Source organism: Nilaparvata lugens, chromosome 6, assembly GCF_014356525.2.
Source record: "Nilaparvata lugens isolate BPH chromosome 6, ASM1435652v1, whole genome shotgun sequence".
NCBI lineage: Eukaryota > Metazoa > Arthropoda > Insecta > Hemiptera > Delphacidae > Nilaparvata > Nilaparvata lugens.
The window spans coordinates 40,194,128-40,208,247 of NC_052509.1; the positions used below are offsets into that span (position 1 = coordinate 40,194,128).

General features: G+C 37.3%; 1 protein-coding gene across 1 annotated transcript; it reads right to left on the bottom strand.

The window, feature by feature from the left end:
• Window positions 1–291: 291 nt before the first annotated feature.
• LOC111059828 (UPF0428 protein CXorf56 homolog) lies at window positions 292–11,062 on the bottom strand. The gene is made up of 4 exons (XM_022347452.2): window positions 10,835–11,062; window positions 3,540–3,696; window positions 1,693–1,921; window positions 292–549 (listed from the first exon to the last, which is right to left on the bottom strand). Exons 1-4 carry the CDS (start codon window positions 10,953–10,955, stop codon window positions 394–396), a joined length of 663 nt encoding a protein of 220 aa, XP_022203144.1. The 5' UTR covers window positions 10,956–11,062; the 3' UTR covers window positions 292–393.
• Between the last annotated feature and the right edge of the window lie 3,058 nt (window positions 11,063–14,120).

Sequence of the window (14,120 nt, forward strand, 5' to 3'; positions counted from 1 at the left end):
AAGCGGAAGCAGTGAGTAATAATTTTTATTTATTTATCAATCAAATAAAATAAATGAATAACAATTTTTACTCACTGCTTCCGCTTGACTCCTTGCCTCCTTTCAAATTAGTCCGATTTGATGGTCTGAGTTGTATATAGAAATTTGTTTGTGCTCCATCTCTGTTTTCACTAATGAGTCTTGATTCTTTGTCCAGTTTTCTTCTTAAATTAATAATAAAGATATCTATTTGGATGAAAATCCCAATGTGATGAATGCAGAATATTTGGGTTTCCTTGGATTTGACAATTATTTCAATTAAATGCAATTTATTGAGTATACAAATTTTTAATATTTGGATATTGACTTGAGAATTACAGTATTTACAAGTTGAAGAATTTGAAGATATTAAGACTATTTGTCAATAAGTGTTCCTCTAACTCTATTTCGTTTGGCTTCGATTTCTGCCTGCGTCTGCTGCACCACCTGTTTACGTTTGTTCATTCCTTTTCTTTCAAGCTGCTTCTCAATAATACGAGCGTTGTTCGCATAAGAGTCGGCTACTTCTCTCTGTAAATTTAAAAAAATAAAGTGAAGAGTCCAATTTAAATGAAATGCAATAACAGCAGTTCATTATTTGAAAAAATGTAAAAGCAAAAAAAAGTATAATCAAATTACAACAGGGTTTATATCCCCATTGTTGCAGAATCCCCATTTATTATATATTCTCATTGTTTCTTCATTGTTGCAGAATTCAACAATGGGGGAGATCTCATTAGGAATAAATTGAATATCACCATACAGTAACAACATTGAATATTTCATTGCACATGAAAATTGTATTACAAATTTGTGTCAATAAATTAGAATTAATTTCCCTGGTTTTAGAAATATTCTAACGTTATTTTTCGATATGTTATTAGACCGAAATCAGACATACTCGACACAGTGAAATGTTCACAAGACAAAGTTATCAAATTTCAGATTGAGAGAAAACGGTGAATAACTGATTGATTATTTTTCTTCCACTTTCCTTTTACTTCTATTCTTTACAAGCAAATGAGAATTTGGTAGGTACTACAGTTCTATAAAAATTAATCAAGGAACAGATTAATAAATAGCCTTATAAAAATAAATCAACAATGAGGGAAGATTTGGATGCCTCAACTAGGTAACAGATCCGGTGAAAAAGGTTACCTTTCACAATTTTCTAGAGGTCACAGGCCATATTTTTTCACTAAATACTGGACTATTACAGCTCTATTAGACCTCTAGCACCTCAAGCTTGACACAGATCTACGCCACTGAACGCCAATTACGCCAACTAGAACGTACAATAAAAACCTGCAAGGCTTACCCTACCCCATGGTTCTTTAGTTCGCTTATGCTTCAACTATGTGAATAACAAACTCCAGTTATAAACTCATGAAACAATGAATGTTTTTTACTACAATTGAATCTACTATTTGTTTTGCAGGAGTAATCACACTATAAAGTTCAACACAGAATTTGCTGCAAGAAATGTTATGAAGAAACACATTTAAAATAGCACAAGCGTTACAAATTAACGTTAAATTAGCTCAATTATAGCTCATTGATTAGTTAAGAATAAATAAGCAGCAATAGCATTATTTAAATTCTACGTCATGCAAATCATAGTGTTAAGATTTATTTATGAGAAGAACATAGAGTGAAAAAGTAAACGAAACTTACAGCTTCTATTTCATCTTCTTCCTCGTCGATGGTAGATACGGTGACTGAACTGAATTTACCCATGTTCTTAGTGTGTTTGGTTACCATGATCTTTTTCGGTTTTTCAACAGCTACTTGATTATAAATGTCCATTTTCGGTCCTTCTCCAGAGCTCTTGACAACAGATCCCTTGAGAATGAAATTGACATTGCTTGTTGGACTATGCTTATAATAAAGAGCCAGGCCACACCTGAAAATAAGAATAGACCAATAGGAGTTGAATTTCTCAATAACTCATTGATTGACGATTTCACGAAGGAATGTATAAGAGAGATAAATTATGTTTCTTTATTCAAGTACATTTTACAAAAATATAAACTAATAAACAAAAATTCACAAGGCATTACATCATTACAATATAGTCAATTATTCAATGAATTTAAAAAGTATGAAAAATTATTTATCAGAATAAAGATTGAATGCAATTTTAATTTCGATAAAATAATTTTGTAATACAACTACATAGACCAGTAGTGTTCCAACAAAGTATTGTCGATTCTTAGGAAATGATATGAAATAATCCCTTTCCATTTAAACACAACAGGAAAGAGATATGAAACAAACATTTCCGAACTCCCTACCAATATAATAGGACATTGCTCCTGGGTACGAATCATGTTTTAATTACATTTTCAAAATGACCGAAAGTCATTAGTAAAGCTGCGTTTACACCGGAGTTGATAACAAAAGTTTTTAACATATATGTTGCTAGATTTTCTTTTGGCTGCTAGTTTTGTTATCAACAAAGTTTATAACTTTACTCACTCTGTCTTCATGTGTTTCGGATACTGGATACTGGCGAGGGGGTTGCGGGGAAGATAGGAACCTGTTATTAACTAGTATTTCTGTGAACAGTAGACCTCACGCAGTATTCTCATCCACAAGTACCTGATTGAAACTATAGACCTTATGGAAATACAGCAATAGACTGGCTTCTCCACACATCTGTGTAATCACTTGTCAGCTGATTTATGATGAATAATTCTATAGTCTGATTTTTACTCCAATATTGGCGTATGAAGGAGGCTCCTTTTCCCTTTTATATTATTCTTGAAATCAAAATTTCCAAAAACCTTGTATATACGTCGACGCGCAATTAAAAAAAGGAACATACCTGTCAAATTTCATGAAAATCTATTATCGCGTTTCGCCGTAAATGCGCAACATAAAAACATATAAACATTCAAACATTTAAACATTAAGAGAAATGCCAAACCGTCGACTTGAATCTTAGACCTCACTTCGCTCGGTCAACAAAAGTTAATGCGCTTAAAGAGGCTATTAACTTTTGTTATTGACATTATCTGTTACAAACATAACACATTTCCTTTGATTTTTACCGACTCTCAATGGATAACATAAATCTTGTTAATAACAAGAAATTTTCTGTTAAATAGACGAGTTATTTACTTTTGTTAAGATAAAATTTTTGACGATTCAGTCAAGTTCAAGTTTTTGTTTATCTCGTGTTATTAGCTCCGGTGTAAACGCAGCTTTACTCACACAGCCGCCATTTGGTTTTTTTCACCTACTATTTTTTCCTAAATAATGGCTGAACATACGGAAGTGAAACTTTGCACAATCATTTATGACTGTTAAAGCCACTGAGATGATCTAGATTTCTAAACAGAACTAAAATAAAATTATGACAATTTTTCAAATTCATATAACAAAATGGCGGCCGTTTAAAATTTTTCTTCTTAAATAACAAAAAACGTTGATTTTACAAAAAAAACATTTTTTAATAATTTTAAGAATCAATTGACACCTAATTTTCCAAGATTGAATAAATATCAAGTAAGACTCACTTTTTACATTTCATGCGGTACTGACGTTCTATGCCTTCAGGTCGTTTCAGGTACACTGTCTCATCGGGATCGCAGGTCATTTTGTGAGCATGCTTACTGCCATCAATAACTCTAGCGCCATCCTTTTTTCTCAATGGCAGCTTCTCAATTGCGCAGTCTGAAAATTATTACATAAAAATAGTAGCAACAATGCATCAATTAATTACACCATTTATAGAATAGTAAACAGCAACTACTACTATATGTATGCACAAGACGAGAATCCCCAGATGGATATCTGCATGTCAACCCAATTATTACTTGATGAGGATGGCTAGTGGTTTACGTCAGGCATGAATGAGCGATGTAGACCACCAACCATTAGCGGATACGAGGTCAGGGTTCTTGCATTCATGATCGACTTGGGTACAAAATTCCTCAATCAGATTTGATGTTATGCTGAGTTGAAGAGGCACTTACTCACCCTGAATTACCTTTGAATTGTAATAAGTTAATGGATGAAGAAGAAGGTATAAAGGAGCCCACTAAAAGATTATCATGGTCACATCAACTATGACATTGAGATCTGGGGTCATGTGAGAGATTCTGAGAGGATTCTCCTGCTACAGAAAAAGATACTCCGCATTATCATTGTAACACAATGTAAATATAATTCCTTCAAGTTCTATTCCCATTCAGTTTGGCTGTATGAATAATCCCTTTAGAAGTTGAAGGAATTATATTTTCACTGTCACTGTAGTGTGCGAATCCAGCTTTAAAGAACAATGTTCAAAAAAGTGAGTGTTTCAGCCACTACAACTACAGCTCGTTGCTACACCTTAGCCAAACATCAGCTATTCACCTCCTGATCATCCTATATTATATCAGAGACAAAAGAATATCCATTATACAAATAGTACTGTAGCATTCTTTTCTCTATGATTATAATCAATGTTCCCCCTATAATAATATTCTTCAAATTTATTAAAAGAGAGTGATTTGGGAGCCAGATGACGAAAAGGAACAGCAAAGAAACTCTTGAAGGGAACTCCACATAATTATGTATCAACACTAGGAGACTCACTGATGTCAACCTGCCTTACTCAACAGCCTAATCATTAATCATTGTAAATTCAAAATTTTCAGCTTGTATATATATTTGTGGACAGAAATTGAACTTTAACTTCCCACAGTAAAAACATAACCTATTTTTATTGACAAGTTATTATATATCAAAATTCGGGAACAGAATAGTTTTGGGCTATGAAAATGAAACAATTGTTTATTAGGCGGGCGGGCGGAGTTAGGACAATGCTATGCCTGTTGTTCTTTCCTCATCATATTCATATGATTTGTAATTGTATTAACAAATAAATAAACAGTAGAATATTAGCTGAAGTTGACATCAATTTGCAGTTTGGCGGTATACAGGAAGAGAGTGCACAGGTGGCTGTAGTGTATTGGCTGGGAGGCATCCGAGCAGTTAATCCGATCCCAATATGCACGTTAATCAACCCAATCTTAGCAACAGAGTTCAAAGCCTTCAAACCTCCATTCCACAGTTTTAACATCAATTCCTTTTTAGTCTGTAGATTGTTATTTTATTCCTAACCTTTGTGATTTTGCCTCAAAAAAGATTTGTTTCTCTCTTATCTGGGAATTGCCGGGAGCTGGTGCAGTGCACCGCAGCACATGCTAGTTTAGAAAAATATTTGTGAATACAACTTCAAATAATATTTCATCAATATAGCTTCAATAAATATAATTGAGCTGTACAATTTTCTGTTATTATTTAAAATTAAAAAATGACTGTCTTATCTGAACTCCGCCTATACACAGACGAATAGTCTTGTTAGGGGCACAGTATACATACAGTATGGGAACTTGGCTAGTACCCTGACGCAAAAATCCGCCATCTCGTTAGGAAGCGCCGCATTGTAATAGTATTGATGGTAGGTTCGGATAACTTTAATGATCCGGATCAATTAATATCGTTCACTGCCACGAGCCAATCAGAAGACCAGGATTGAAACTTCCCAAGGTCACGTGACGTGTCTAGTATTTGCGCCATGTAAAAAGCATTGGTTAGATAGGCGTTTTATTGACAGTTTCCATTCTGTAGAACCTATTCTGTGTTAGGGGTTCCTAACATATCAAATTATGCTCATAGCGAATAGTCGGGTCCACGTTACAATATAATGGCAGTATTTGATGTTGCTATCCTTGTCTATCGTTCGACAAAGCAGATAGCGCTATCCTTTCCTAGCTCCGCAACGTTACCAGATTGTACTTCAACAATGTAGAAATACAATAATAATAACTAACAAAATATTTTATCTCAATATTCAGATGATGTTAGTATTATACTGAACAGCAATAGTTAGCCCAATGCCGAACTGGAGAGCAAAGCAGCACTTGTTAAATTACAAAAATGGTTAGCTGCTAATATGTTAATTCTGAATAAAGAAAAACCAAAGAAATGCCTTTTCGAACTACTAAAGGGGGTAGCTTGGAAATTGAAGGCCAAAATATAGAATCTGTAAGTAGTATAAGAGTTCTTGGAGTGGTGATTGACTCTGATCTTTCATGGAAACATCTGGAATGCCTGAAAAACAAACTTAATTCAGTAATTTTTGTTCTCAGAAACCTAAAGGAGGTGTAAGTGTACGTCCAGTGCCAAAATACCTGTCATAAAATTTTTGGTTGGGATCGATTTAGTATGTTATTTTGAGCACAAAATCACAAAAATTAAACGGCGGTCACAATTGTTTTAAAAATAAACTAAGTTCAAAGTAAAGAATTTTACATGCATTTAACCTATAAGTAGCAGCCATTTTGATTATCGAAATCATCAAATTATGATATTCCTAATCTAAGTTTTCCTAAACCAAAGCTTTTCCTAACCAAAACTTTTCTAACCTAAAGCTTTTCCTAACCTTAGCTACTTATGGCTGCTACCTATAGGTTAAATGCATGTAAAATTGTGCTACTTTGAACTTAGTTTATTTTAAAAACAATAGTGACCGCCGTTTAATTTTTGTGATTTTGTGCTCAAAATAACATAATAAATCGATCCCAACCAAAAATTTGATGACAGGTAATTTGGCACTGGGCGTACACTTTAGCCCCTAAGGTGAAAGGCTTCTCTGGATTCGATGGCTCTTAAAAGTGTGTATTTCGCTCTGTTCCACTCCCTTCTGAACTATACAATAATTTTTTGGGGTAATTCTAGCGGTGTAGTGGAGGTGTTTAGACTACAGAATTAGGCATTGAGGGTGATGAAAGAGGAGTCAATTCGAACTAGTTGTCGGCCCTACTTCAAAGAACTTGGAATTCTCCCTTTTATATATAGATAATTATATTTATGCTATCCGTATGTGCCTAGTCAGTGGAGGAATACTTTATAAAGATTTTTACAAACCTCAAGATGGAGGTTTAAGCATATAGATAAAATGTTACTGTTTGTTTAATGACAAATCCTTATACACCTTTTACAGATGGTCAGTGGATGAAATAATAATAACAATACCGTAATAATAATGAAAATTCATTATTCGATCATTGCTTGTTTTGAATTTTAAATTAAAGTGTGTAATTAAAAATGTGTAAGTGACACATAACCTAGCTAAATTTGGACTGTTATATAAATTATGTTGTAGAAACTGATGTTGTACCATGCAGTTTTTGGTAGCCGCATACATACTGTATGGTATCTTGATCTGGGGACATTCGCCACATGCCACAGACATAGGAAACTTTCCTGGTAGGAGCATATTCAAGGTGTCTGTTGCAGGCTGAGCAGGATCCTGTTCCTACTGAAGGGTCTGAAGAGGTGCGTTTCTGCGGCCTATCTACGCATGTGCTATTTTGCTTTCTTCCAGAGTGTGATGGCTCATGGTATCACGCTTTGGGGCAGTTCCACCCATGTGAGGAGGGTCTTGCTTTTGCAGAAGAGGGCTCTTAGAATCTTGTGCAATGCTGAACACCTTGCCCATTGCCGCCCACTGTTTATACAAGAGGGTCTTTTAACTGTTTATGGCCTGTATATTTTTAGATCTGCTGTGAATGCAATTGGTGACCTGGAGGTCCAGCCTGTTGTTGATGCCATTGCAGTTCCTCTCTCTGCATCTGTCAATGAGTGCTTGAGGTCTGGAAATTTTCCTGATTTCTTGAAAACATCAAGAACTGTCCCGGTCTTCAAGAAGGGTGATCGTGAGCTTCGTAGCTTCAGGCCAATCTCCATAACTCCTGTCTTTGGCAAGGTGATTGAGGCAGTGATAAAGCCTCAGCTGGAGGCCTTTTTCGAGGAGAATGGCCTGTTCTCCAACATGCAGTTTGGTTTCCGAGTTGGGAGATCAACTGTGGGTGCAGTCGACCATGTGGCTGAGCGGATTGATGCTGCCTTCGAGGATGGTGAGTCTCTTGCTCTTGCTCTTTGTGATCTGAGCCGAGCCTTTGACTGCGTGGACCATGGCATTCTTCTTAGAAAGCTGAGCTTTTATGGTCTTAGAGACTCTGCCCTTTCCATCTTGGGCTCTTACCTTTCTGGAAGGACTCAGCTTGTCTCCCTCAGTGGTGCTGACTCCCGGACACTTCCGGTAACTTTTGGTGTTCCTCAGGGATCGGTGCTGGGGCCTACACTGTTTCTTGTCATGATAAATGACCTCGACGACCACGGTTCCTCTCTGATGTTCGCGGATGATGCATCTCTACTGTCATCGGGTGCTGAGCTTGAGCGGGTTTTGGAGGCATCTGCGGAGCATCTTCAGTCTGCCACTTCATGGTTCCTGGCTAATCGATTCCAGCTGAATGAGGACAAGACCCAAAGGATCATCTGCAGCTTGTCACGTGAGCCGCGTGACCCTCAGAATCCAGTGAAGCTGCTGGGTTTTGTCTTGGACAGCAAACTCAGCTGGAACAGTCATATACAGCAAGTAACCAGTCGACTCTCCCGCATTTGCTTTCTGCTGCTCAAGATGAGGGGCCTGGTGACTGAGAAGTACCTGATAATGATGTATCATGCGCTCTTCCATTGCCACATTACCTATGGCTTGCTTCTGTGGGGTCATTCAGCGGGGGCTGCTGATGTGCTGAGACTGCAAAAGAGGGCTATAAGAATTATAACAGGCAGCGATCATCTTGCCCACTGCAAGCCCATCTTTGCTCGCCTTGGTGTACTGACTGTCTTCAGCCATTACATCCTCCTGTGCTTGGTGTATGTCAAGAAGATACAGCATACTCTAGCTGCCCGTAGTGACATCCACCGCCACAACACCAGGCGCAGTGAGCTGTTGGATATCCCCAGGAGACGCCTCCACCGATCACAGGCCAGTTACAGGATTTCAGCCCTGAAATTCTACAACAAGCTGCCTAATAGTGTGAAGCAATTGGATGAGGCCGCCTTCAGGAGAACCGTCCGGAAGCTACTGTGTGCAAAGGCATACTACAGTGTGAACGAATTTATGAGTGATAATTTGAATTTTTATTGAGAGCATGAGCACTGGATCACTGCCATCTGAACTGTTACAGTTTTTTTTTTCTTGTGTTTGTACGTGTTTTGATTTTTTGACGCCATCGATCCCACAATTGTGGGTAATGGATGAAGCTGAAGGTATTAAGGTATTAAGGTAGGTATTAAGTGGATGAAATAATAATAACAATACCGTAATAATAATGAAAATTCATTATTCGATCATTGCTTGTTTTGAATTTTAAATTAAAGTGTGTAATTAAAAATGTGTAAGTGACACATAACCTAGCTAAATTTGGACTGTTATATAAATTATGTTGTAGAAACTGATGTTGTACCATGCAGTTTTTGGTAGCCGCATACATACTGTATGGTATCTTGATCTGGGGACATTCGCCACATGCCACAGACATAGGAAACTTTCCTGGTAGGAGCATATTCAAGGTGTCTGTTGCAGGCTGAGCAGGATCCTGTTCCTACTGAAGGGTCTGAAGAGGTGCGTTTCTGCGGCCTATCTACGCATGTGCTATTTTGCTTTCTTCCAGAGTGTGATGGCTCATGGTATCACGCTTTGGGGCAGTTCCACCCATGTGAGGAGGGTCTTGCTTTTGCAGAAGAGGGCTCTTAGAATCTTGTGCAATGCTGAACACCTTGCCCATTGCCGCCCACTGTTTATACAAGAGGGTCTTTTAACTGTTTATGGCCTGTATATTTTTAGATCTGCTGTGAATGCAATTGGTGACCTGGAGGTCCAGCCTGTCAGGGGAGACTCCCATGAGTACGGCACTCGAAACAGATTAAGGCTGGATCTCCCATACTGCAGATTGGGGAGGACGCAATCCAGTGTTGTCTATCTGTCAGGAAAGATTATAAATAAGCTGCCCATTTCAGTGAGGAGTCTACCTGTGGCTGCCCTAAAGCGAAGGTTGAAGTACTTCTTGCAGGAGAATCCTTTCTACTTACTTAACGAATTCTTTGAATGTGACAGTGCACTGGTGAGTAGATATTTCGACTAATTTTGCGCTGTGATGTCCGCTGCTGGTTTTTGCCTTTTATGTTTTTCTTCTGACTTATCTCTTGTGAGCATGCCCTGCATGGTTACTTTATGGACAGGAAGTTTATTATTATTATTATTCTACTGCTCTAAAAGAATGCTCTTCGAGCTTGATGCACATTGACAGCCGATCTTCCGCAGATTGGGCATCCACACAGTCTGTGGACATCTTGGATTCACTGCTATATGTGAGGAGCAATATTACAACGCTACATCGGAGAGAGCAAATGCACTCCTACAACACTCGGAGAAGGACAAATTTGGTTGTGCCGCACTGTCATTTGTCGAAGGTAAAGGACTGTTTCCCTGTTCTGGCGTTGAGGATGTTCAGCCACGTGCCAGAGCCAGTGAGGGCGCGTTCGGTCAACGTCTTCAGGTCCTCCTTGTCCAGGTGACTGATTGAAAAGAGTCTATATAATGTATATAGCTTTTATTCAATCAACCCAATCAGTGGCGTATCCAGGGGAGGGGATATGAGCAAATATGGGGATGTTTCCCCCAAAATGGAACCTATAGCCTATTAAAAGAGCAAATAATTATGTAAAGAAGTTTATAGGATACTCCCGTACAAGATTTAGGTGATATATACTCCAATATTATGATCATAAATTTATTTTTATTTTGGATACGACGCCACTCGACCTAATAGGCTATAATAGCTACAAATTTAAACTTGCCTAATTGCCTCAATCTCCTCTATCGCTGCTGGATTTTGCGACTGACATACTAGACTGCAACTACATAAAACTAAAAATGATAACAAAGCATTGAGAAAAATAATAAAAGTCTTACCTAGAATCAAAGTCATTTGTCCACATAAACAATAGTATATATGCAATGGTTTTTCTTCGCTGTATTCCTCTTGGTCTTTTGTATCAGAGCAAACAATACTTCTAGAGACAACTTTGGGCATTTTTCTCTAAAAATCGTCGTTATTCAACGTACAAACTATAAACCAAATTGGATAATATTTTAAAAGCTTAACCTAAAAGCGTATCGTTCAAATTCATTCATAATAACACAAACCACTCTCTGTCACAGACAGCACCGTATCGCGCATGCGTTAGCAACGGGTTTTTCCCGTTCCATTCAGTCAAATCTTTGAATGTAACGTTCTTTGTGATGATGGTTACCGAGCACTGTAACTGGAGCCAATCGTCATTCTATGTGATGAAGATATTATTATCCAATGATGATTTATCATTAACTTCAATATAATAATCAATATATTATCATTCTATTTAATAAAAGGAAGAGTACTTTTAAAAAATATAACTAATAAAATATAACAGTTGTTATTTAACTGATGTTAAAAAACACTATAACTAAGTCAGCATATTGTCATTTCAAAACAAAAACCGAACCATCAACCTCCACTTTTACATTTTAAACATCAATAAACATAACAATTTGAAAAACCTCTAATCCCTTCCAGCATATTGCAATTTCAAAGCAAAAACCTAACCTATCTTTCCACCTTTGAAATATCAAAAAGCATAATTCTACCTGGACCCTAGCCCTTTCTAGCATATTGCAATTTTAAAGCAGAAACCTAACCTAACCTTATGGAACATTATTAAATATAATCCAAAAAAACCTAACCACTAACCCCTAACCCCTTCACATTTAATAATTTGGATTTCAAAGCAAAATCCTAACCCCCCAACCTATCCTATCACATTTGAAACATCAAAAAACATAACTCCAACTGCACCCTAGCCCCTTCTAGCATATTGCAATTTCAAAGCAAAAACCTAACCTATCCTAATAACACATTATTAAATATAACCTAGATAAAACCCAACCTCTAACCCTTTCACATTTAATACTTCAGATTTATTCGTCATCTTTAGAACAAAACATAAACATATGGTTCATTCCATGAACATGTTCACAAATATGTGGTTCATTTCATAAACATGGTTCATTTCGAACATGTGGTTCAAAGCAAAATCCTAACCCCCTAACCTATCCTTTTACCTTTGAAACATCAAAAAACATAACTCTACCTAGACCCTAGCCCCTAGCCCCTTCTAGCATATTGCAATTTTAAAGCAAAAACCTAACCTATCCTAATAAAACATTATTAAATATAACCTAAATAAAAACGAACCCCCAACTCTTTCACATTTGATGAACGATGGACAAGGATAGCAACACCATTGCAAATCGTACACTACCATTATAACGTGGACCTCACTATAGATACTCAAAGAATACTTTTAAAATAACTATGTTATAACTGTGACTGTTGCTGGCCGTTACTCTGTTTCTGAGACAAAGAGAAGCTGCTATAATAACACAGAGATAATATGCTCCGTAACTCAAATGTACAAGAATCAGCTGATCAGAAGAATCTCAGATGTGCAAAAATTCAGTTTTGTCTATTTCCCGTTGCATTGTTGATACGGTACCGTATCAATAAATTGCATTCATAATACAGTTTTATATTGTGGATGTATACAACTGTACTCTGTATTTAAACAAGTATTGATAAATATATTATTGTGAAGTGTAAACACTATAATATAAAGTATAATGTTACAATACTTGTTATTTTGTTAACCACATACTAGGCTACTTGAAAATCAAAAGCAAAGTCGGGTGACTTAGATTCCAGTACCAAAAAATCCAGTGGCACAGCCATTTACTTGAACCAGCTCATTGTCCATTTTATTTTCTAACGCTTCCAAAGTTCCAAAGTGAAAAATCTTCTATAGTGAGGTCCACATTATAATGGCAGTGTACAGCCTTCTAATGGCTGTATACTATATATCCATATATGCATTACAATGCTGTATTTAGAAAAAGGTGAGCTTAGTGCGTATATGATGTACTTATTAGATGTATGGTGTAGCATATCTGAATAGAACATAATTATTATAATAGAGCAGCTGAAAATTGAACACAAACTGAAACTGAAAGTATCACTTCTGAAGTTGTTTCCTAATCTATCTTTTGGGGTTTCGGGCACAGAACCCCCAATACCCCCCTCCAACACAAAAAAAAAATATCGGGAGCTCAGGTAATAAATAGCTTAGGTCTATAATGATTTGTTTAAAGGCTTTTCGCATATCTTTTTCCTTGAACTTACTTTTTTTTGGTATTTGTCACTTGGACTTACTTTTCATTACGGTACAGTATCACCATGTGTACATTTGTACTTCAATTCATAATACAAGCTCATCATTTATTTTTTTTTTATTTTTCACTACTATATTTTTCCAAATACTGGAAGGATGTAAACTTCATGATTGAAACGATAGATTACTTAAGCTGCATACTCATATACGCTCTTCCAACCCACACCGAGCACGCTCCTCCCTCGTACCGCCCTCATTCCTCCATTGAACTACAGTCGCGCCGCCCACGCACCTATCATGAACGTTACGGAAGATGTTAGATCTTCTCGCGTTCCCCGGTCGAACCATTGTTGCTCCCCGGTCGATCATCAATCGCTCTGCTGGAGTGACGTTCGGTTGCAGAGCAGAGCGAAAGTCTGTATGAACCTAAAAGGTGCGTACAGACTGTCGCTCTGCTCCGCAACCGAACGTCACTCCAGCAGAGCGATTGATGATCGACCAGCGAGCAACAGTGGTTCGACCGGGGAACGCGAGAAGATCCAACATCTTCCGTAACGTGCATGATGGGTGCGACTGGAGAGCGGAGGCCAAGCTACTGCCGTGCGATGGAGGATCGAGGGCGGTACGAGGGAGGAGCGTGCTTGGTGCAGGTTGGAAGAGCGTATATGTGTACGCAGCTTTAGAAATCATAACCATGTGAACAAAAACCATCAACACAACAATGCACTTGCACATGTAAATAGCGGTAGCGCACATGCGCAAATGTTTACCAGAACGCGAATGGAGCTACGGTTACCGTAACTGTAGCCACAGCGGTTATATTTACTTTCGACAGTGACTGTACAAAACTGAACAAAAAATTCTCAGCCTCCATTTTTTTCTCCATTCTATCAAAATACTTGAGTACACAAGTCGAATAATTGATTTAAAATGTATTTTTGAAACAAAGAAATAATTTTTAAACATTACCGTATGAGAAACACAACTTAAATTAC